Source organism: Oreochromis aureus, linkage group 6 (assembly GCF_013358895.1).
Source record: "Oreochromis aureus strain Israel breed Guangdong linkage group 6, ZZ_aureus, whole genome shotgun sequence".
Lineage (NCBI taxonomy): Eukaryota > Metazoa > Chordata > Actinopteri > Cichliformes > Cichlidae > Oreochromis > Oreochromis aureus.
The window spans coordinates 42,335,015-42,359,934 of record NC_052947.1 but is presented as its reverse complement, the minus strand read 5'-3'; the positions used below and the strand labels follow the sequence as shown (position 1 = coordinate 42,359,934).

The following is a 24,920-nucleotide window of genomic DNA, read 5'->3' as shown; positions in this document are numbered from 1 at the left end:
TTCAGTGGAACTCATTAAACTCAGTCAGAGTTTGGCCAGAGCCTCTGTTTGAAGTGACTCTGAACATTTCTGGAACAAAAATACAGAGAAAAAGATCCCAGAGGGGACAAAGAGTCCACAAAGAGACAAAAACAGCAGAGACAGCTGCAAACATACAAAATAAAAACCAGTGATGTGGTGTGACTGTTTTAACCCTCTGAGGTCTGTCATCAAAGGTACGAACAGGCAGGAACCCTTAGAGGAAGCTTTATTGGAAAAGCTTGAATAGTTTTATAAGCATGTCAGTTACAGTTACATAAACTTTATTTTGTGTCTTCAGAGAACTGTTTAACAAAGAAAAGCAAAAGTTACACATTCTGAGTCTTCAGCGCTGAGGTCTGATACCTCAGAGAGCTAACGGTCATAAACAGTAGCTTGCAAAAGTATTCGGCCCCCTTGAACTTTCCCACATTTTGTCACATTACAGCCACAAACATGAATCAATGTTATTGGAATTCCAGGTGAAAAACCAATACAAAGTGGTGTACACGTGAGAAGTGGAACGAAAATCATACATGATTCCAAACATTTTTTACAAATAAATAACTGCAAAGTGGGGTGTGCGTAATTATTCAGCCCCCTGAGTCAATACTTTGTAGAACCACCTTTTGCTGCAGTTACAGCTGCCAGTCTTTTAGGGTATGTCTCTACCAGCTTTGCACATCTACAGACTGAAATCCTTGCCCATTCTTCTTTGCAAAACAGCTCCAGCTCAGTCAGATTAGATGGACAGCGTTTGTGAACAGCAGTTTTCAGATCTTGCCACAGATTCTGGATTGGATTTAGATCTGGACTTTGACTGGGCCAGTCTAACACATGGATATGTTTTGTTTTAAACCGTTCCATTGTTGCCCTGGCTTTATGTTTAGGGTCGTTGTCTGCTGGAAGGTGAACCTCCGCCCCAGTCTCAAGTCTTTGCAGACTCCAAGAGGTTTTCTTCCAAGATTGCCCTGTATTTGGCTCCATCCATCTTCCCATCAACTCTGACCAGCTTCCCTGTCCCTGCTGAAGAGAAGCACCCCAGAGCATGATGCTGCCACCACCATATGTGACAGTGGGGATGGTGTGTTCAGAGTGATGTGCAGTGTTAGTTTTCCGCCACACATAGCGTTTTGCATTTTGGTCTCATCTGACCAGAGCACCTTCTTCCACATGTTTGCTGTGTCCCCCACATGGCTTGTGGCAAACTGCAAACGGGACTTCTTATGGTTTTCTGTTAACAATGGCTTTCTTCTTGCCACTCTTCCATAAAGGCCAACTTTGTGCAGTGCACGACTAATAGTTGTCCTATGGACAGATTCCCCACCTGAGCTGTAGATCTCTGCAGCTCGTCCAGAGTCACCATGGGCCTCTTGGCTGCATTTCTGATCAGCGCTCTCCTTGTTCGGCCTGTGAGTTTAGGTGGACGGCCTTGTCTTGGTAGGTTTACAGTTGTGCCATACTCCTTCCATTTCTGAATGATGGCTTGAACAGTGCTCCGTGGGATGTTCAAGGCTTGGGAAATCTTTTTGTAGCCTAAGCCTGCTTTAAATTTCTCAATAACTTTATCCCTGACCTGTCTGGTGTGTTCTTTGGACTTCATGGTGTTGTTGCTCCCAATATTCTCTTAGACAACCTCTGAGGCCGTCACAGAGCAGCTGTATTTGTACTGACATTAGATTACACACAGGTGCACTCTATTTAGTCATTAGCACTCATCAGGCAATGTCTATGGGCAACTGACTGCACTCAGACCAAAGGGGGCTGAATAATTACGCACACCCCACTTTGCAGTTATTTATTTGTAAAACATGTTTGGAATCATGTTTGATTTTCATTCCACTTCTCACGTGTACACCACTTTGTATTGGTCTTTCACCTGGAATTCCAATAAAACTGATTCATGTTTGTGGCTGTAATGTGACAAAATGTGGGAAAGTTCCGAATACTTTTGCAAGCTACTGTATATAGAACCAACACTCCTCAAAGCTCAGCCTTTAACCTTGTATCATCGATGTTTGTGTTGTTTTCAGATATTTGTGTTAGCAGTTTGTCATACAGCAGATCTTTAACCCTTCACAGGGACGTTGGTTTTGTAAAATATCAATAAATACGCCTGAAATTGTTGCTTTTCTCTCACCTGAGCTCCCTGACTGTACTCTGAACCTGTGAGCTATCGATGGACCTGTCAGGTTTACACCGCAGCCCTCATTTAGTATAATACATGTATAATATTGTAGTATTATTTATAAAGTTCTGCTCTTTGTTGACATGAAATTGATGCCTTAGATTTGAGCAGACATTTCTGTGATCCAGTCAAAGAGGAGAACGATTTACTGACACTCTACTTTAATACTTGAAACAAAGACACTGCATTCTGAAGACGCAACTAATGTTTACATCATCCAAACAGCCAATCACATGACAGAATTTTGTCTTTGTTAACAGATGGATACATTTCTGTCATCAGTCTAGGAAATCACACTCAAGCATACATCGTTATTTCCTCAGTGTTTGACTCCACTGAAGCAGCAGATCAGGTCCAACTCAAACCAGCTGCTGTTCACAGCATCTCTGATTAAACTCTCCCTCTAATTCAAACTCAGTGCAGATATTCATGTAGGTGCAACACTACCCTCAGAGTCACCTAAAACACTAAAAGTCACTCCGGTTCTCCTTAATCGTCAGCTACTCATGATGTGGTTTAAAGTCCATGCACGTCAAAATTAAATACTTTACATTAGACATCACTGAAAGGTTAGGATGTTTTACATGGTTGGGAGGTATGTGAGGATGAAAGTAGTCACCATTGCTCAGCAGCCAGAGAACAGTCCAATATGGACACCAGAGTCAGTCAGTTTCAGTTCTCAGGGTTCCATTAGAACCTTCAGAGATCCTTCACAGCAGAAGAGAGTCCATCGGGTACTGTTGGAGCCTTTAGAAAGCCATCAAAGAGGTTTTGAGCCTCTCACTGAGGGTTTGCAAATATGTGACCCCAACCATGTGACGCTTACTTGTCTGCCATTTTGGATCATGCTGATACTGTAGAATCAGGTGAATAGTACTCAGGTCACACAGGACTAGAGAGCATCTGTTTGTGAGGGAAACAGCAGTATTACACGACTGGTTGTAAGTTGTTGCTTGAGGCTGATGGCAGTTGTTTTGGTCTTATTACTTTAAAGGCAAACTTTCTGAACTTCCAGTGAGTGTTGGTTGGGGTTTGCAAGTATTTGAAGACAAATGTGAAAAACTACATTTCCCCATGGCAACCTGGTAGCAACCAAGGCAATCACTCAGAGATTTCTGGTGCAAAACCTTTTTTCATCTAATTTCACCCAGTGAGAGGCAGAAATCACCAGCAACCACTGCAAATCAGTCAGGGAATAGACATTTTTCCACAGCAACCAGCAGTTGTATCACGTCTAATATGGCAGACAGCTCTCGAGCAATGTGCACATGGCGTCACATGAGAAACTTTGGTACCTTTAGTAGAACCTGAAAGAACTCCGATATTCACAGATAGGCGAAAAAAGAACAAACAAAACTTGTTAGAAACCTGTTGAAATGTCAATCAATCTAAACTTTCAGACAAGTAACAAATTATAGAAACTGCTAAGTCACTAGACATTTATTCAAACCCTTAAAAAAGCCACCCAGTATGATTGTAACCCCAACCCTTTAGAAATCCATTCAAGATGTTTTTTGTAAATTTATTTTATTTTGTTTTATATGTTCTGTCCCTGTTCATGATCATGCTCATGAAAAATGTGAACTGAACTACAGGGAATCCATTCAGGTCAATCCCTGTTATAACCTTTAGATATGCAGCAAATGTTTGACAATAACCCACTGGTATATGCAGCAACCTAGAATCCAACAGAAAAGTCCTGAAGAGGGTCTGGAGTGGAACTGTTAGAAGCCCTTTACATGGCAGTAGGCTTCCAGGGAGGAGAAGACGATGTACATTAACCACAGGCTAAAGAACAAGCAGGTGGTGAGGATCTTTGGGATACGGGGTCCACCTAGCTCCCCGCCAATCTCCGGTCGACGGCGGTAGATGAGCACAGCGATGCAGATAAAGGCGAAGATGGTGAAGAGTGTGACAGAGAAGGCCAGTGTGCCAGGATTGACCTTGAACTCCTGACCTTGGGTGTAGTGGTAGACGGCAGCAATGGACCAGGCCACACCAATACCTAGGAAGACGTTGACAGCGTTGCTCCCCGTCACATTTCCAATGGAGGCATCGGCATATTGGTCCTGAATGGCTGCCACCTTACTGGCAAAGGTGTCTGATGATGAGAAAGTGGAGAGAAGATATGTTTGAGATAAAAAGGGGCTTGATCCATGCTCAATCATCCAGTTAAAGAAATCCCAAAAGTTCATTCTGTTCATCTGGCTGTACCGAAGATACATAAAGCGGTGTGCCTTGAAGACGAATTGTCTGTATGATCAACTCAGTCACCTATAACATCTCTAAGTTTCTGGCTTTGACCTTCAACCTGGCAGCTCTGAACACCACATCTAGAACACCTTGTATTTTGTTGAGAAGGTGACAGATGTCATTATGGAGGCAGATGAAACCATGGTCTCGTACGATGTTACATCTCTCTTCACTTGCATCCCAGTCACGGAAGCGTTGGAGGTAGTTCCTAAGAGATTACAGGATGACACCAACCTCAGCAACAGGACCACTCTCAGCATCGACCAAGTGTGTTTGCTTTTGGAACTGTGTCTTCATTCCACCTACTTCACATACAAGGGTCAGTTCTACAGGCAGAAACATGGGTGTGCCATGGGCTCCCCAGTTTCACCCATCGTGGCCAATTTGTACATGGAAGAAGTCGAAAAGAGGGCTTTGCTATCCTACCCTGGAACACCACCAAGCCATTGGTTCAGATATGTGGATGACACCTGGGTGAAAATCAAATCTCAGGACGTACTACATTTCACGGATCACATTAACTCGGTGGACCAACACATCAAATTCACCAGGAGGATATGAAAAGTGGCAGGTTAGCCTTCTTAGACTGTGAGATTTCCATCAGTAATGGGGACATCTAAAAGCTGACGTGTACCGTAAACCCACACATACGGATCAGTATCTAAGGTTTGACTCTCATCATCCACTGGAGCACAAACTGGGTGTCATCAGGATGCTACAACACAGAGCGAACACCATCCCCACTGACACAGCGGCCAGGGAGGCAGAAGAACAGCACATCAAGAAGGCCCTGAGTAAATGTGGTTATCCCAGCTGGACTTTTGTCAAAGCTGGGAAGGCTCCTAAAGAAAGCTCCAGCCGATCCAGGAGAGAAGGACAACCGCTGCCCAGGCGAAAACCTGTAGTGATCCCATATGTGTCAGGAGTATCGGAGCAGCTGAGACACATTTTTTCTAAACACTGGGTCTCTGTGGCTTTTAAACCCCAAAATACGCTGCGCCAAAAACTGGTCCACCCAAGGATCGGGTCCCCGACACAAACAGAGTAACATAGTGTACGCTGTTAAGTGCCAGGAGGATTGCCAGGATTTATACATCGGGGAAACCAAACAACCTCTGGCGAAGCGGATGGCACAACACAGAAGAGCAACCTCATCAGGCCAGGACTCTGCAGTTTATTTACACCTACAGGCCAGTGGACACTCTTTCAATGATGAGGATGTACACATCCTGGACAGGGAGGAACACTGGTTTGAGCGCGGAGTCAAGGAGGCCATTTACGTGAAAAGGGAAAGACCATCTCTGAATCGAGGAGGGGGCCTAAGGGTCCATCTGTCACCATCTTACAATGCTGTGATTGCAGCCATTCCCCAACTCTCTGTGAATGGTACTCATGGCCATTGATCAGTGGTCTTTGATCAGTGGGTTTTGGTCAGTGATTGTTGATCAATGGTCATGGGAATTTGCATAATTATGATTAAGGAACTGACCTCACAGCCCATTGTTCCTTCAGTGGGCTGGTTTCAGTCATATTGCAAATTTACTGTTTATAAGATTGGAAACCTGCAGTCAGCTGAGACTGAAGAAGTCACTTGGATGAGTGACGAAACGTTTCTCCCACTGAAGACGTCCAGATGAACAGAATCAACCTTCTGGGTTTTCATACAGATAGTTCTGATTTAATGTGCTCCTGTTGTTTGTTTGTTGTAATGGTTTTATTAGGATTTGCCTTGGAGAAAATCTGAAGGACTGAAAGTCCTAGTAAAGAAAATGAGATGTTTGTGTTAGACCTGGTACAGAAGTGCCCAAAGCGACGAACACCACAGCGGTGACTGAGTCTTTGAGGCCCACGGTGCAGCCAAAATGCGACGCCAGGTCTCCGATCACTGCCGTCAACATGCCTATGACAGTGATGGATACAACAAAACAGGCCCAACCATTCCAGTAGTCTGTAGGAGGAACGAAGGCAAACAGAAGCTTCCAAAAGATGGTGAGGAAGTGCATGACGTAGTCAAAACAAGAGGGCAGCTTCTCCTCTCTACATTCATCATCATCGCCTGAGGAGAGCAAAGCCAGAAATCAGTTTTAAAGCTTGGTTTGGGCACAAACTGATAGCCCTGAATCAGGGCTTAAATTAATGTTGTTTTTCTTACCTGAAGAAGGACAGTTAGTTAGTTCATACCTGAGCTGACTGTGATGGCCTCCACAAACTGCTCCCTCCAGCTGTTGGTCCCAATCAGCAGAGCCAGGTTGGTCTTCTTAATGAGTTTATCTACTGTACTCTGAAACACATCCAGGAACAGGAAACATCTAATGTCACCTTCACTTCCCTGCTGACCATTTTGAAAATCACCTGTCTGAAACAGTCGCTCTGTTTCACGTGTAGATGATAGCTGATGAAAGTCTGCTTCAGATGTTCTCTCACTATTGGAAATTCTTCAGTTTCTGTGAGCATGACGCAAGGGAAGAGCGGACAGGAAGCATGACCCAGAACACATCGTGATCATTTCAGGCTCAGTCCGACTTGTGTCTTTCTATTACAGACTCTTTCAGCCTAAGGATTGTTCATAGACCAGTCTGAATGTGGTGAGCATCTGCATCTTACATAAAGAAGAACCTCAAGCTTAACAATTATAGCTTCACAAACCAGAGGCCATTGGGTTTCAAAGAAATTCTCTTACACGCATTTAAACATTTAGCCATTTATGTAGGACATACTGATGAAAATCCCACATAAAAGGCTAGAAATGCCAGACGCTCCAGCTATTTATGTTCCTCTTGGTTTAATGATGCAACTAACTGTCTGTTCAGTAACTCTGAAGGTAAAGCCATCAGCTCGACTCGATTCAAAGGGAACAAAGTCAACATACTAGTCTTTCAGGTCACAGTCCAACATGCTATGTGCTAGGAGCGATGTATTAAATGTAAAGACACAGTGTAGGGATTGGACTTCCTTGATGTTGGCAGGTGGATTTCTGAACTATCCATCCATCCATGAGAGAGTTTTTGGAGTGTCCTTTAGATCCAACTGGTCAGGCTAGCTCAGACTGAAGGACCTTTATCTAATCACTGTTAGAGGAAGTCTCCTTTTTTATGTGTGCCCACACTGCAGGAACTATGTGGGAACTATCAAAGTCCTTAGAATTCAGTTTTTGGGGTCATGGTACTCTCTTTCAATTAGTTATGTTAAAAACAGTTAGCGCTGAACATTTCAGAACTTTGTTGTATTGGTGGTGGTACAAACAACAAAGTCCTGGTAGATCTCTTGGTGCTCTTCTATGAGTAGTGACCATCCTCAGAACAGTTTGGTCTGAAAGGGGTTCATGTGTTTCACACTAACCAGAGAGAAACGTCTCCTACCTTGAACTCATATGACTCCTCGATGATCACCTCCAGTTTGACGTGTTCGCCCAGCATTGGCCTGCCCATCTCTGCAATCCTCCGCTCTTCCTCTTCTTTCTTTGTCAAAGGCTCCTCAGGCTCCTCTGAATCAGAGAGGAAACATTAGGTTGTAGAGTCAATGAAAATATTAAGATTCATTTACCTTATTATGTGAGAGAGCAGCTATTTATAAATATGCCTATTCTTGATATAGAAGCCAATATTTTTCACTTTATTTCTAATGGGGTTGAGCCGAAGTTGAATTGCTCTCAGTTCTCACTAAAGATTTTCCAAGAAGATGTCTAAACCCTGATGGTGAAGAAATGCTGGCCAGTCAAAAGCCCACCATCAATAACATGATGCATGCAGAAACAGAGTTTTAGGCAATCTTCATCCTGGGAGGAGTTTTCCCAAAGCTCAGCTCTCATTGATACCCGTGTACATGTGAGCGTAGCCTGACCTGATCAGAGCTACAAAAATAAATGATCATAATGGTTCGTTTGACACTGTGGTAAATGTTAGCACAGTAAAAGATAGATGACGGGCAAACCTGCGATGCTGATGATGTTGGAGGGGACGGGGTGCTCTCGTCCCTGGACCTTCCTGTAGATGTCTCTGCCTGAACAGGTGAACAGAAACTGAAACCAGAACACGGCTGAATCATCACAGCCTGTATCCAGCACCAAGCTGAGGGCTTGTGTGTTTAATGTGCGTCTGTTCAGAGGGACAGAATCTGTGAGTCTGTGAGACTTTAAAAAACGGGATGAAACGTGTGTGTTTGCTGTTCAATCTGGATTTATGTTCCTGTGATGCTTTTCATTAACAAGGGTTAGTTATTATTCAACCAGCGCAGAAAAGGTTAGCTTAATGTCTCTTTACCTCGGCTCATGTGGGAGATGTGAAGACTTGCTAATTTTACTGGATGGTAACTGTGCGCTCAGTCCAGAAACAGCATTTCGCTGCTGTGAGCACGTGAACAGCGACAGGCTTACTTCTTTTGTATACAGTCTATGATGGTACCACGGGGCTAGCATCATAGCAGAGTGTTCGCCTAGGCTGGCTATGCTGAGCGATATAAAGGGCGAGAAGATTTCTGCTTCACCATCAGCACATGCCGGGAGGCGGGGTTTCACCCACTCTGCTTACACAAGCAGAACACTCACGCTCACACCTGCAGCTCCTCCACAGGTGGGCATTCAGGTGAAAGGTTGAGCGTTAGACTAACGGACAGTTACAGAGGTCATGTGACGCTAACAGGAAGCAACGAGGAGTAAAAACAATGCCTGTCTGCTGACGGCAGTGATATTTAATGTTTTTAAAATAACGACCCCAGCACAGGTGATTACAGATCATTCCTCGTTTTATATTGATGAGTTGTGATTGGCTGCTCTCTGAACTGAAATAATAATAATAATAATAATAGTCTATATGATGTATGTAATAAAATGACCTTTCCTGCAGTAATAGGATTTAAGACCCATCCAAACTGAGTCTAAGATTTAATTTAATGCTGTTTAAGATTTTTATGAGTAAAAGTTTGCAAGAACCTGGAGAGAGTGATTAAATGAGCCTTCTCTTTTATTCTGAAGGTTTTACCTTCAAACATTCACATTAATGATCACGCTGACGGTTCAGTATCTCAGAGCGCCGAGGACCGTCAGCACACCTGTCGGTCACCTGTTTGTGCGTATCTGGGAACTGAGCATGCTCAGTTTGGTTAGAAATAACCTTACTCATCTCACAATTTTAAGGCTTCCGGAAACCTCCAGATGTTTCCCAGTCAAGAAGGAGTCTTCTCTTCACTGATTGGCTCAAAAACAGGTGATTCTTTGCACCATAACAGGCTCCAAAAATCACGTGTTTTCTGTACACTGTAGAAATGGTGACATCAGCATCAGCCGCTGATCTGAGGCGTCCACCTGATGGCCGCCTGATTCGTTTTTGTGTGACCATATTTAGATAAAAGGGCGGAGTCATAAGGTTAGTTAATGCCAGTGAGCTGATTAAAAAAGTCTGTAAAACTTTACTTCCTGCTTTACCAACGACGAATCATTTGGAGGACTTAAAAACAGGTTTTTGAGTTGTTACAGTAACTTTTTGAAATTTGAATTTTTGCTGTGAGTGAGTCTGAAACATTTTCTGCTCAGATTTCATGTTGGAAACTCTGAAGGTTCCTCTGGGAAGCTTTTGATCAAAGGTTAATGGATCTTAGAGAAATTTCTGCCAATCACAGGCTGTGAGGAACACACGTGTTGTCAAAGTGGTGAGGTGCGAAGCCACCGGTTCCTGCAGGTTTCCCATCGTCTCCCAGGTTTAAGTCCTTCTTTAAACGTCTGTCATCGCTGCCTTGGAGAAGCAGCTGATGATTCAGACTGACACAGAGACGGAGCCTGAAGCTGTCGGGAGCTCATGTCACAGAATGTCAAGCTCGGCGATTGGATTGGGAGTTTGAGGCGGATGAGTGTAAATGACCCCAGAGAGCATCACTGTTTAAGGGAAAGCTGAATGGGATCGTTCCTACAGGAACCACAGCGGTCACCCTTTCACAGAACTGAATGAATGTCTTTCCAGATGTTTTCATCTGTATTATGTCTCAGCTAGGACACAATACCAAAGACAGGCTCTCATTTAGCAAACAGCCAATGCCCTCTCATCCCACTGTGTCTGACACTTCCTGTGTCTAATCCTCACATCTGGTTTCTCCTTTCACTCAACTAAAAACCTGCATGGTTAGGTTCAGGGAAAGCTTGTGATTGGACCAAAACATTGTTTTGCATCAGAAAGCTGCTCGTTCTGCGGTGAGAGCATCTCTCACGCTCAGCGTGAAGTCTGGAAACAGCCGGCCTGAGAGTCACACCTGCTCTTCCAGCTGCTTTGGGAAGGTGATTTTTTAAATACTCGCTGATGTGTTTGACTAAAATGTTCTTTACTATAATTTCTCTTCTATTTCCACCAATTTCATTAAAGTTGAGACACTCTGTGGCTCGGCGAAATAACGGGAACGATGGTGTTGCAGCGTGCTGATCGACGCCATGTTTAAATTACCCTGAGCTTCTTCCCCTGCGTGATGCCCTGAAAGAAAACATAACTGGAGGTGTGCTGGTGCTGTTTCATCTGTGACCACGATGACACACAGAACGGGTCAGGGCATTTCAAATGCAGAGCATAGCCTGTATATAAAAGATGGACTCCAATTCTGAAGCCCTTTTGTTAGCATTTTGGTTGTTGCCCAGCAGACAGCTAGGTCCACTCTGTGGCGGCATTCAGAACACATGACCAGCTTTACGCGTGACACGCCAATCATCCGTGGCACGCTGGTGATCACAGTGAAACACAAATGCTTCTCAGGCCTGGTGGAGCAGCGGGAACGGGCTTTGGTCTGTTTGCTGAAGTTTGGCTTTAAGCGTCTAAATCAGATTTGGGGCTTCGTCTCAAGCGTCCGACGTTTAAAGGTGATAAATGAGAGCCACGTGAGAGTTTACGAGACACCGCTACGATCGTACACGTTGCTTTAAGTGTTGACACACTTTGAAAGCCATTTACACCACTGACAGGTGTCTTACCATACAGCTGTTTGTCTATCAAAAAGTCACAAAAAGCACAAATTAATACACACATACAGTGACACATGTCAAATATCGTCTCACTGCTGGGTTTCACTTACCTGTCTTAACGAATCCACCTGAAAGGACAGCAAGTACGAAACAGGAAGTCAGAGTTAGTCATTTGGTTTTGTGGCAATTCTTAGAAATCATGAAAGCAACACACATAAACGGTTTGCAGACAGGAAGGGGACAAAGAAAGCAGCTTACCGACTTCCTGAAGCAACACAGCTGAAGAGAAGAAAGAGATGAGAGAGACATGAAGCAGAGGTGACATCACAAGGTCTCTGTTTGACACACCTGTCCTCAATCTGGACTTCATGCTGCTGATCTAACGCGTGACAAACGTGAGGTTGACGACGGTTCGAGCGGTCGTCAGCTGTTAGTTTACTGTTACATCTGACACAAATTTAAAGTGTGCGATTCACACGGACACGTGCAGGTTCTGAATGGACCTGACCCATCCTCCCAAACCTGCCGGCGTCACAGCTCGACCGGAGACATCCGCATCTGTCCACACCTGGACCAACAAGGAAGCGAGAATCTCTCTCCTAGTCTCTTCGGGACTAAGATAAGAAGAACTTGCATGTTGTGTTTGTAGTGAGGCAAACTGGGCGAAGACACAAACTCCACAAAAACCACCTGAAAGCCCAGTGAAACACCCAGGCTGCTTCAGTACACTCAAGAAAATGAAAGTGGGTGGTTTTTACATTTAAAAGATTCAAACTTGTAATCTGAACAAAATAATTTCATGTTTCTATGGTGACCATAATTACTGGACTCGGGAAATTCACAAGATTTGAGACCACAGGAAAATCACTGGGGTTATAAGAGGCAGACGACCACACACACATCACGTGTATGCTATCGCTATTTATTATTGTCAGAGACAAAAACGTGCAGAAAATTGTATACCGAGCCTTGTAATCAGAACCTTCCTACTGTTTTTAAGCCTGGATTGACAGCTCAGTGGCACAGCGGTTACCACTGTTGCCTCACAGCAAGAAGCTCGTGTGGTCAAATCCACAATCTGGCCGAGTTTGCAGTGGGTACTCTGACTTCCTCCCACAATTGAAAAGTTAGGTTAATTGGTGTTTCTAAATTACCTGTGAGCGCAAATAGTTGTCTGTCTCTCTGACTTAGCCCTGTGATAGAATGGTGACCTATCCAGGGTGTGCCCCGCCTCTCGCCCTATCACGTCTGGGGTAGGCCCCAGTAACCCTGGTAAAGGTGTTTTTATGTTAACTAGACCAGGGGTGTCCAACTCCAGCCCTCGATGGCCGGTGTCTCTCAGCACACCTGAGTCACATGATTAGTTCATTGCCAGGCCTCTGGAGAACTTCAAGACTCTGGCCGTTTCTCAATTCTCAAGTACGCGAGTCCGTGCTCGCGTTCTCGGTGAGTACGCGAGCACGGACTCACGATATGTACAATTGGAACACCTGCGTACGTGATGACGTCACAGGTCCGGAGTTTTTACTGCCGTCCCCTCCTAATTTAACTGTGAGTAACATGTTATGAAGCTTAACTGTAATCACAGCCAAACCGGTTTACTCAGGAACAAATAAAACACTGAAATAAACCAAACATTAACATTTAGAAGTGATCTAAGTGACTTATATATCATTTTTAACCTCAGTAGTGAAACCTCTATTAATAAAAATAGTGTACATGTACATACGTGTACATACCTTAATAAAAACAAGCAGGTGAGATGTTAGAACGCTTTTATTTCTATTCTAGTGGACACTCAATACTATAGACAGCTGCTGGAGTTTCTTTAACCTGAGTAGTGAGAAGTCCGCGAGCGGGGGGGCGGGGGGGGGTGAAAACGATGTCCCGGGAGTCCGCTGTTGAGTTTTGGACGAAATGCATTCTGGGATATTTAGCTGTACCAAGTCCACACCGATGCATGCTCGATAAAACGGGCGGAGCGAGAACACATCCGGGACTTTTTCGCGCTCGGCTTGATGCGCATTTCAATTGGAACAGTACTTGGTCTCCGACTGATGACGTATCACGAGTACACGAGAACGCAAGTACGCACAAGTACGCATATTGATAAACGCCCATGTTGAGGAGGTGATTTAGCCTTTAAATCAGCTGTGTTGGATCACGGACACGTCTAAAACCTGCAGGACACCGGCCCTCGAGGCCTGGAGTTGGACACCCCTGATCTAGACTTTGTTGAACACTCTAAAAAATAACTCTTTACATGAACTTAATGGAAGGATTTCCACATTAATAAATGGCTTTCTATTGGCATTAGGTATTTTTTTCGGACTAACATAATTTTCATGGGTTGGATCAACTTAAATAAATTGAGTTAGACTCAACTGCAGTAAATATGTTGATTCATCATTAATTAATGAAGTGGATCCAACTCAATACATTAAGTTACAAGGCGGAGGTGACTTGATTACACGTGCCTTCACATCACATCACGAACCCGGCAACAATACTGTGTGACAGACGTTTTCTATAAACCCAGAGAAATGTAATCAACGCGTTGATTTTGTTGTCCTTTCCTTACATATCGATAAAGTTGACTCAAACTGTCCTAGCATCTCTCAGCACTGATGCGGGTCATAATTGAGTCTGGACCAATAGGACGCCAGCTGAGGGCAAAGGAGTGACAGCAGCAAAGACAAACTGCACAAAGACAGGCAAAGGAGGACAGGTCAGAGGTCGTCAGAGGTTAAGGTGCCCGTTCACACCTGTCCATCTCCTCCTGTTCCAGTACGGCTCCTGCAGCTCTACGTAGAAGCTGGCATTCTTATCGTACTCCTCGTGATCGATTATTTTAATGGCTATGGTCTTCCTGTGGGGGGAGGGGGGTCAGAGGTCAGGGGTCATGCATTAGTTCACACACACACACACACACACAGACACCTTATCTGCCTGCTGGGATACAGAAACATGATTAGCTCAGATTATTAAAGGATGAGCTCATCTCAAACTTTCCCACATTCGTTATGACATTAAACACCACATCAACAGGGCCGACTGAGGTCAAAGGTTATCAGTGATATGGGTGGGGTCAGGGCACAGGAAGGCGGCACCCCCCCACCTTTCCTCTCACTCATCTCCAGCAGCCGAGGCTCTCCAATCTCCAGGAAGAAGTTCTTGTTCTTCTCGTACTCTTCGTCATCGATTATATTTATCCGAATGGTTTTGCTGAAACAGAGAAAAGCCGGAGAGAGAGTTTGCAGAAGGAGAAGCGTGCAGAAACCCGAGACACGACAAAGAGGAGAAACACGGCGGGCAGAGGGAAATGTTCTGTTCGCCAGCACCGCTCCGTACGAACTTTATGTGTGCAGGCGGAGAGATGGGCTGCAGGGATGTTAGCTCTCTGAGCTCCAACCCTAACCCAGGCCATCCCAGTATTATATTTAATATTTACAACTCCAGGAAATCAAATCTGAATTGTTCAGGTGAGGCAGCAGGGTTAGGAGTGTGGGGACACAGAAGAGAGTCAGTCATTTCTGAATTTCATGTGAAACACAGAGAAGACGAGAGGACAGCGAGGAGATTTCATGATGACACAGTTTGTTTGTTCAGTGTTGGAGGCGGAGCTGGAGGCTACAGCAGGCCGTGTGTGTGTGTGTGTGTGTGTGTGTGTGTGTGTGTGTGTGTGTGTGTGTGTGTGTGTGTGTGTGTGTGTGTGAATGGAAACTGAAGATGGCCTGCATCCACTCCCATGTTTATTTAATGTGAGTAGATTGATGCTTTGGGGCTTTCTCGGTGATCCAAGGACACAGTTTGTTTGGTGTCACAGTTTCAAGAAACTTTCAGCTTTGTGGACGTTTGAGTTTCACTTTTATTCATCCAAAGAATCTGTACTCGTTCAGCTTTAGGGAGCAAGAACGAGCAGACAAAAGACCCGATTTAAAACTGAACCAGTAAATTTGTGACAAACTTATTCCACAAAATCATTCCGTCTTCTGCAAAAACAGAAGGTTTGGGATCAGCGAGGATGACTTGGACCTCACAGGGTTAAAAACACAGAAGTGATCCACTTTGTGTCTTTTGGTGGGTTTGCATGAAACTAAAGGCAGATTCATTATTATTTCACTTTAAGTCATCTTTAAAGAACCTGATAATGCAGATTACTGCTGGTACTCATCTAACTGTTTTTTAGTATATATAAATATACGTCGAGTATATTTAGTGATGGATGCTGGTTACAGAACGACCATGTTACCATGGAAGGAGTGCCTAGGTGACCCACAGCACCAGAGGAGCACCCTCCCCACAGATACAGAGCCTACAAAGCGAGACCATCAGAGCAGCAGGCTTTGACCTGAGCGCTGATGTTTGGTTGGGTCTGACCTCAGATCAGTTTTATAAAGGAGCTTTGGAGCTGTAACCTGCACATCTGGAGGACACACTGAGCTGCTCACAGATGCTGACTTCTGGGAGTGTTCGCAGGTTGGCGACCCTCTGCCTCTCTAAGACGCTGGTTTGATGCTCGATCATGTGATCGCGCGTCCACTTACTCCAGCTGTTTCTCTTTTGCTGACCTTTTTAAAGTCATTGCCAAGAAATTCAAAATTCATTTTTCTAACAATGAAAATGTTGTCAGTTTAAAGCTTTGATTCGTGGTCTGTTTTATTGTAAATAAAATAAAATGATTTTTGCTCATCAGGGTTGTAAAATCTTGAAAGCTGCTTCGATGCAGTGACAGAGCGTGAATGCAGCGAGAAGCTACAAGAATGGAAATGCTCTCAGAGCTGCAGAGGTCTGTGTGATTTACTGCCTCTATAAAAATCAGAGATTACATATAAACTCTACGTAAGTCAGCTTTTTATCACTGCAGAGGGTTTCTGTGGAGGAAGGAGAAGCGAGATAAAAAGTGCACCAAGTCTGGAGTCGTGGCCGCCGGCCAGCAGTGACCTCCCCCGTCGTCGGCCGTGACAGGAACAAGCTGCAGTGATGTGTCTGCTTTATGGGCTGATGCTGCGACGAAGAGCAGGGACGAGGTGCTGCTGCCTGAACGCAGGCTGGCCTAATAAGGAAGAGAGCGGCATGGTGTTTATCTGCTTCGCACAGCAGACAGAAGACATCTGACACACTGAAAATCCCCCGCACCTCCAGCCGCCTGACAAAAGATGGAAACACCAGCGAACATCCAGCATCCGTGCAGCAGGCAGCTACAGGCAGCTACAGGCAGTCCCCTCAGCGAGCCGCTGCCATGCAGGACGCAGGTGTGCACACCTGCAGCAGCTGTTACGTTTCCAATCATCACGCTTTCACTGATCTGGCATCCGACCACACACCGCCATGATGTCACAGACTGCTTTGACTGGCAGCGACAGACACCTTACAACAGGGCTGTCAAACATAAAGCCCGGGGGCCACAATCGGGCCCCCTAGCTTTGGAAAATGTGAAGGAGGGCATAAATTGTTGGCTGTATTTGAATACATTTCCTGCCACGCTCATTCATGCTGACAGCGTGACAGAAAACACTGAAAGTTGTTTTGCCGTCTAACACAGAAACGTCAGATTTGTATTTATTTCACAAAAGTCCTTAATGAGAAAAAAGCTTTTTCTGTGAATTAACTGAAACTTTATGTTTTACAATTACAGGAGAGTCTGGCCAATGACAGAAGGCCCAGTTTCACTGAGCCCACCCAATCAGCAGTGAGGTGATGTCACACATTCGTTTGACAAAAAGTGAGCATATTTGAAGACATGGGTGGAGTCATAAGGTAGTTTGGCAGTGAGAAAAGTGACGCTTTATAGAGCCTTGACACGACAAGGAAAGAAAGAAAAAGAAAAAGGAAAGGAAAGTAGGAAGGAAAGAAAGAAAGGTTAGGAAAGAAGGAAGGAAAGAAAGAAGGAAAGTAGGAAGGGCCCGGTCTCAGCTCTTCTGTTGGAGCTGTCAGATCGATCCTTCCTCGCGCTGACAAATACCGGACACAGGAAATGCTACGGCTGCCTCAGTGACGGTTACTAACTATAAACCGGCACAATGATGCCAGGACAGCAGACACATTCCAGAAAGAGTTTCATATGTTTAATATCTCATCATTTACTGGATTGTCAGACACCTAGAAGAAGGTGATCCAGACCAATCACGTATTGGACGGCCGTGGGACAGTCAGAGCTCCGCCCTCTCAAACACATCGAGGGTGCAGCTTCGCAAACATGTGACCTGCTCAGGCGCAAACACTGATGTCCCCACAGACAGCTGTTTACAGCCAGGGGACTCCCGGAGACACGACACCTGCAGGGTGTGACACGCATCGAGTCACGCCATAACATAAATCACAAAGCACACACTGGCTGATTTGCTGGGGACCATCACATGACCTCACAGCCTGTGAGTGACAGTCTGAGAGCAACACAACAGTAAACTCAGTGTGACGCACGCTGCCCGAGACAAAGCAGATGCTGCCTCTGGGAAAAAGAATCACTTGGATAAGACCATTAAATGTTCCCGACACCGCCCGTCAGGATGACTGCAGCAGCCTTTCACCTGGATCACCTGTCCAGCTGTTTCAACATCACTACATCAGCTGCGTGTCAAACTGAATGCCATCGAGCACACTGCAATCACAGCCTGAACCGCTGCCGTGCAGCGTGCAGGCATTTGTGTGTACCTGACTTGCTGCAGCTTTGATGGATGCAAACTGTGCGGTTTGTCCTGCTTCTGTCACTGGAGGACTTTCCTTCAAACTCACTGAGCAGCACAGACAGTGCTGACGGGGGAGGCGTGCACCGCACTGTCAGACTGACGGTGTGCCTAATAAACTGACTATAAATGACCCGCCTGCAGCCATCTGTCTCCCGGGTGACTGAACACAGCCTAAAACAGGACGCGCCGCAGAGCTCGGAGATCCCGCCTCTGCTGCGATAACTCCATCGGTCTATATAAGGCTGCGGCCGCAGCGCTGCCAGCGTCCTCATTAATAAACTCAAACACAGGACGAGCGAGGCAGCGTCTCCATTCCAGCACGCCGTCCTCTTCCTTTCGCGGATATAAATGTTTTCATTTGAGACGTGGAAAGAGTCGACCTGCAGCCGCTATGCCAGGCATGTAAGGCTGAAGACACAAGTCACGTGACTGTGTGGAGGCGGAGTTACGCTCAGACCAGGGTACACGCTTTAACGAAGAGCTGTGAGGTGTTTACCCTGTTTTCATCGTGACCTATGACCTCAGCACCCTGAGTGGTCAGCAGGATTACTCTACCTAAACAAAGTAGTTAGATTACTTCTACACATCGTGCGCTGTACCCCAAACGTTTGATGTAGTTTTATAACTTGACATTATTATTGTTGTGGTTTTATATTTATGCACGGGGGCCCAGCTGGCCCCCACCGTGTGGGTCCACACCACCAGCAACCTGAACAGTAACAGTAACAAACATGAGTTCACAATTCTTTGTCACTGAGGACAGTTACAAAGAAATCCCTCATTTTTATTCTGTTCACTCTGATAACAAAACAAAATTTATGTATAATCACCAAAAACTAAATCAAAGACCTGAAACCAAAGAGTCCCTCATATCACATCCATCTGTTTTAATGTTTTCCTTCTTCAACAAAGATCTCGTCTACAAATGTAAATGATTCCAACCACGAGAGCAACGATAAAGAACTGTTATCTGAGATTTACTGATTTCATAATCATGATACAAATTCAAACATAGGCTAATGTTTGAAAACACTGCGTATGGTTCCATATGATGTTCTGTATGAACAGAGATTTTAAACATTAATGTAAAAGAACAGATCCAGTCCTCTTGGTGCTGCCATGCAGTCTATCAACAGTCAACACGTTTCCATCCCAACATCATGTGACCCCTGCGTATGATTACTTCATTTTACAGCATGAGAGTAAAGCAGTCCCTGCTGGAGTTTGTTCTCTCCACACGCCACAGTCCACTGTGGCGCTGATTCTGGTGATTTTAAATCGATGTGTGCTGTGAGTGAGTGTGTGATTGATTGACTGACACCCTGAAAACATTAGACAATGGATAGATGGACACTCTTCATTACATACGAGCTACAGAGTGTGAATATATGTGTGAAAGAGACTGTGTGTGAAATGTAAAAGCATTGAGACACAAAAGCGCAGACAGACGGACAGACAAGCGTGTCCCCCCATGGTCGGCCCGCCCAGTTTGAATTTACGTCCTCGCATCGAACACGTTCTGCAGGTATTTTGATTACAAACACAGTCAGGTGGTTCCAGGTGAATGCATGAATACAGACAGACCGACAGCAACGCTAACACAACAAAGTGTTTCTCATCACCTTCATGTGCACGAGACTTTACATGGGACAGGTATGGGACAACATCCCAACTGATGCTTGTTAGAGCCCTTCTTTAACTCACAGGTTGCCCCATTAGTGTCGATTTCCAGACCCAGGAAGAGCAAACACAAAGGTTTGTGTCGGGGCAGCAGGACTGATGGAGGAAACGCCTCATTTCACTTTGTGTTTTACTTTCCTGTTCCTCATGTTAGGAAAGCTGACTGCAGCTCTGGGAAAACTATTGAAGAAAATTAAATGAGTGTGTGTGTGTGTGTGTGTGTGTGTGTGTGTGTGTGTGTGTGTGTGTGTGTGTGTGTGTCTTAATTCTTTCTTAGTGCTCTAAATCAGGATTGTGGAGTTCATTAATTAAAGTTAATTATGGATTAATTACCTTTAGTGAACAGATCAGGACCAGCTGTGTCTGGCGTGGAAGGATCAGACAGTAAAAGTCTGACTAGTTAAAATACATCTTTTTACTACGTTACGCACATGATAAAGGACAAATTTAAGTTCTGACACTTGTTTAGTGTCAGCAGCAGAGCATCTCATGGTGCTTCAGGTGTCGAGTGATTAAACTCGATGGAAGTGATTTTCTTGAGGCTGAAACTATTGTCTCGGTCGTGTACAGTTTAAAGAGGTGATGAAAAAGTTCCCATGCATGAAGCCTGTTCATTAGAATAATCTGGAAAGGTTTGAAATCTTCAGAGTGATCAGTACATAAATGCATTTATATTTTAAGATTAATAAGAAACCATGTAAGAGAAGCCAGGCCTGCCAGCTCACGTGATGGTGTAAGGGTTAACCTCTTAACATGTTCCCAAACAGAAAGTAGAAAATGTTAGGTCACAGAGACATACAATGCTCTTTAAAAAGTTTATCCATGAACTAATCCAAACATGACTGAACTCAAACCCTAACTCTAATCCTGGAGGAGGAGCCAAAACGCTGGTGGGTGTGAAGCGATTAACATGTAAGTAAGATACTGTTACTATAACACCTGTGGAGCTAAAGTTGTCTCAGATTGTTAAAGAGGATTCGTACTTACGAAATCTCATCGTTCTCAAACTCCAGAACTCCGTGTGTATCCTCAAAGTCCTCGCCGCCTCCTTTAGCGGTCCCCTGTATCGTTTTGTAGGGCACCACCACAACGCCACGTGCTCCTGAGGTCCGGATCACCTTCACCTCCATCACCCCGATGCTCTCGCTCACGGTCATCACTGGCTCCTCAAACGTAAAGATCCCGGCGTGGTCATCGTCAAATATGGTAACGGTGGCCGTGCATGGCAAACCCAGACCTGCGAGGGTGTCCACGTGGTTTGCCTCGTGACTGTTCGAACCCTCAGCTCTGACTCTGACGTTGCTTAGGTGAACCAGGAAGTGCTCGTCTTCCTCGAAGATGTCGTCATCAATAATGTTGATGCGGATTTCTTTTTCCGTCTCACCAGGTTTGAACACGACGGTTCCTTCTGTGAACTCATAATCTGAGCTGGCGTTGGCGGTGCCATCTTCTGTCCGGTAGTCCACGGAGACCGTGCTGGTCAGGTCTCCGCCACGACGAACCACATTCAGTGCCACGCTGCCGCAGTTCTCCAAACACTGGTAGGTACCGGGGTCGAAGAACACCTTGGAAGAGAAGTCGTTCACCGACACCTCGGAGAAGATATCATGGGTGGCTCTCTTGGCTTGGTCAGCGGCGTGCTTCTTCAGGACGTTACCCGCTCCTGTCATGATCCTGGTCGCTTGGCAGCGGTAGAAGGCTCGACTCTTCTGTTGCTGAGTTAAAACTTGATAATTCGCAAGCTCCATCAGCTGCTCCATCTCCTTCTCTGGATGTTTCTGTTTCAGCTCCTTCAGGATCCTTGCCACCTCCCTGCGGGCCTCCTCCTCGTCCAGCTCCTTCCCTTCAAGTTCCTCCGTGAACTCCTCTCCATGAGAGTTGAGCATTTTTCCATCCATTTCAATGTCAACCTTTGAGGGAAGTTCTGGCTCTCCCTCCGTTTCGATGATCACTCCTTTCCGCTTCCCCGCTCTGTATCGCTTGTACATGTATTTGTAAAAAAGAAGTCTGCGATCCGCTATGTACGCCAATCCAACGCAAAGTGGGAAGAAGAAGAGCGTGAGAAGGCCCTCCCATATTTCCACAACTCCTGGAGAAAAGACAGCCAGGATCAGGTAAAGCCAGGTGTAAGCAAAGACGCTCCAGGCAGCGGTGATGAAGAACACCCGCAAGTGCTTCACTTTTCTGGTCTCTCCTTCAGGAATGACAGACACACAGAGCCCGATGATGACAAACATGTTGAAGGCGGCACTTCCTACGATGGTATTGGGACCGAGCTCACCAGCGTTGAAGTTGTGCCCACAAACCTCCACCACTGAGAGGAGGATCTCTGGGGCGGATGAACCGAGCGCCATCAGGGTCAGGTTGGACACTGTCTCGTTCCAGATGCGTACAGTCGTGGTGATCTTCTCACCGTTTGGTTTCTTGATGGTGATCCGTCTCTCCTGGGAAGTGATGACTTCGATGGATGCCATGAAGCGATCGGCGATGATGGAGACCCCTAAGAACATGTACGCTAACCCCACGAAGTATATGGTTGCTCTGGCGAGGCGGTCAGTGAAGGCTGGGTTTTGTGGCTTCCATAAAGGCAGGATAACGCCCTCTATGCAGTCGGTGCTTCCACCACATTTGCTGTGGTTGGTGGCTGTCTGGTTGGAGGTGAGAGTCAGAGTAGAGCCCGCTGCTGCTGAATATGGAAACTCGGTTGAGATGACGGTCACAAAGAAAATCAGCTTATAGGTGAAGAACATCGGCACGGTCCTTGCTGGGCTCATGGTGCTTCAGCTCCCTTAAACCTGTAAGATACAGAGAGAGTGCTCAATATTCTGGTTTCTCCCTAATTATGTTTAAAACTGAGCTGGAGCTGAAGCCTTGTTCCACATTCAAACCACATCTACCTCTAAAAGTGGCTGTGAACCTGGCAGCAGCAGTGCTTCAGCGAAAAAAGGAGAGTCTGTCCTCTAGTCTGTATGAAAGCTAAAGTCTGTCCTGACCCAAACATGAGATGATGTTCTTATGAGATGGGCTTGGTTTGTGAAACATGAAATGCTTCCAGCACGCTCAACATCCAGAAAATTTGGTGTTATTGGTGTATCTTATGGGGTGGCTGTAGCTCAGAACGTAGAAATCTGCTCTCTCCTTCTAGTACTGACAGGGAGAGAGCAGATTTCTTCTGTTTTGGCTTCCCTTCATTGGCTTCCTGTTAAATCCAGAATTGAATTCAAAATCCTGCTCCTCACATACAAGGTCATAAATAATCAGGCCCCATCTTATCTTAATGACCTTGTAGTACCATATCACCCTATTAGAGCACTTCGCTCTCACACTGCAGGCCTACTTGTTGTTCCTAGAGTATTTAAAAGTAGAATGGGAGGCAGAGCCTTCAGTTTTCAGGCCCCTCTTCTGTGGAACCAGCTTCCAGTTTGGATTCGGGAGACAGACACTATCTCTACTTTCAAGATTAGGCTTCAAACTTTCCTTTTTGCTAAAGCATATAGTTAGGGCTGGACCAGGTGACCCTGAATCCTCCCTTAGTTATGCTGCAATAGGTGTAGGCTGCCGGGGATTCCCATGATGCACTGGGTGTTTCCTTTCCAGTCACCTTTCTCACTCACTATGTGTTAATAGACCTCTCTGCATTGAATCATATCTGTTATTAATCTCTGTCTCTCTTCCACAGCATGTCTTTATCCTGTCTTCCTTCTCTCACCTCAACCAATCACAGCAGATGGCCCCGCCCCTCCCTGAGCCTGGTTCTGCCGGAGGTTTCTTCCTGTTAAAAGGGAGTTTTTCCTTCCCACTGTCACCAAAGTGCTTGCTCAAAGGCGGTCATATGATTGTTGGGTTTTTCTCTGTATGTATTATTGTACGATCTACTGTACAATATAAAGCGCCTTGAGGCCACTTCTGTTGTGATTTGAATTGAATAGATCAGGTCAGCTACTAATCAAAAGGTTGGCAGTTTGATCCCTGCTCCTGTCTCCATGCCAAGGTATCTTTGGGCAAGACACTGAACCTCACGTTGCTCTCTGAGGCATTCATCAGAGTGTGACTGTTAGAGAGAAAGCACTTGTGTAGAAAAAAAGTGCTTGTGTGAATGTGATAGTGCAGATGGGGCGGAGCCACAGAGCAGCTCCTCCTATTTCAACCTTACACCAGCAACACTGAATTCTGATGAGAGGCTGCTCTTACAATAACAGCTCACAACAGCAACCATGCCTGGTGTTCCTACAAGGGCACATTTTACACCCCAGTATGACTTTGAAAAGACACAAACCAGCCAAATTACACAAAGACAAACAAACCTGTGACAAGAGAGCAAGACAGGAAATCAAAGGTACAAAAGTATCTAAAACTAATAAAAAAAAAAACAGAAAAGTACCACAGACACTGCAAATTACTTTAGAAGAAAAACAACAACCATCAGAAATGTGATTCAAGAAGACAAAGCTATGAAGAGACATAACGACTACCAGCGAGCCGTGAACCTGCTGGAATAGAGGAAAACTGCTACTGGAGGACATCAAACTGTTGAAACAAATGACAAAAAATGACCAAAGTGACAGAGTCCTTTAGATTCGTTTGTGTCTCTTTTATATTCAAGCTTTGTAAATAAAGATAAAATTTGACTGGACATTTTTTAAATGATTAGTTTTCAGATTGAGAGATCTTTACTAACCCAACAAAGGGCAGCTCATTTGCAGCTCACGCACACTGATCACAAACACTGCTGCGTGTCAGCGCCCAGGTCAAAAATAAAAAACACTAATTTATAACAAATAAATACTAATAAATACATAAATAAACAAGGAGGAGTGTCTGAAAATGAACAATCATATTCACATTAATCCAAATCATCCCTCTCAGAGTTAGATCAGGGAGAGATGCTGTGACATGAACAGCAACACAAGCTCAGCTGAAACGCTGGAGCCTGCACGAGTGCTCAGGAGAAAATCAGAAACCTACCTTGGCTCAAACAGTTTCAGGTGAAGATCAAACTCATTGATGGACGATGGAAAAGAAGAAAAAATCAGAAGGCTGACAAACGTACAGGAAGACTTTTCATCCTACAGAGAGCTGAAACCCCGACGCTAAACCTGCTTCTCCTCCAGAGGACCAGCGAGCGGCTGTCAGACGGCGTGGAGACGAGGAACAGAAA

General features: G+C 45.1%; 1 protein-coding gene across 2 annotated transcripts; it reads right to left on the bottom strand.

Annotated features, from left to right (window-relative positions):
• Positions 1 to 1,922: 1,922 nt before the first annotated feature.
• On the bottom strand, positions 1,923 to 24,920 carry LOC116319948 (sodium/calcium exchanger 1-like). Of its 2 annotated transcripts, XM_031739423.2 has the most exons (10): positions 24,728 to 24,920; positions 20,750 to 22,557; positions 14,512 to 14,618; positions 11,652 to 11,672; positions 11,504 to 11,521; positions 8,390 to 8,458; positions 7,819 to 7,943; positions 6,641 to 6,740; positions 6,249 to 6,515; positions 1,923 to 4,307 (listed from the first exon to the last, which is right to left on the bottom strand). In XM_031739423.2, exons 2-10 carry the CDS (start codon positions 22,534 to 22,536, stop codon positions 3,931 to 3,933), a joined length of 2,871 nt encoding a protein of 956 aa, XP_031595283.1. In that variant the 5' UTR covers positions 22,537 to 22,557; positions 24,728 to 24,920; the 3' UTR covers positions 1,923 to 3,930. The 2 variants fall into 2 exon arrangements, with proteins under 2 accessions (XP_031595283.1, XP_039469570.1); XM_039613636.1 differs by lacking the exons at positions 11,652 to 11,672; positions 14,512 to 14,618 and adding an exon at positions 14,159 to 14,262.

Bases quoted from the DNA above. Each gene is read 5' to 3' on its own strand.
- LOC116319948 (XM_031739423.2), bottom strand. From the start codon at position 22,536: ATGAGCCCAGCAAGGACCGTGCCGATGTTCTTCACCTATAAGCTGATT. The intron at 6,741-7,818 runs GTAGGAGACGTT...GATGTGTTTCAG, and splicing joins AGGAGTCATATGAGTTCAAG to AGTACAGTAGATAAACTCAT. The intron at 6,516-6,640 runs GTATGAACTAAC...TGCTCTCCTCAG, and splicing joins GGCCATCACAGTCAGCTCAG to GCGATGATGATGAATGTAGA.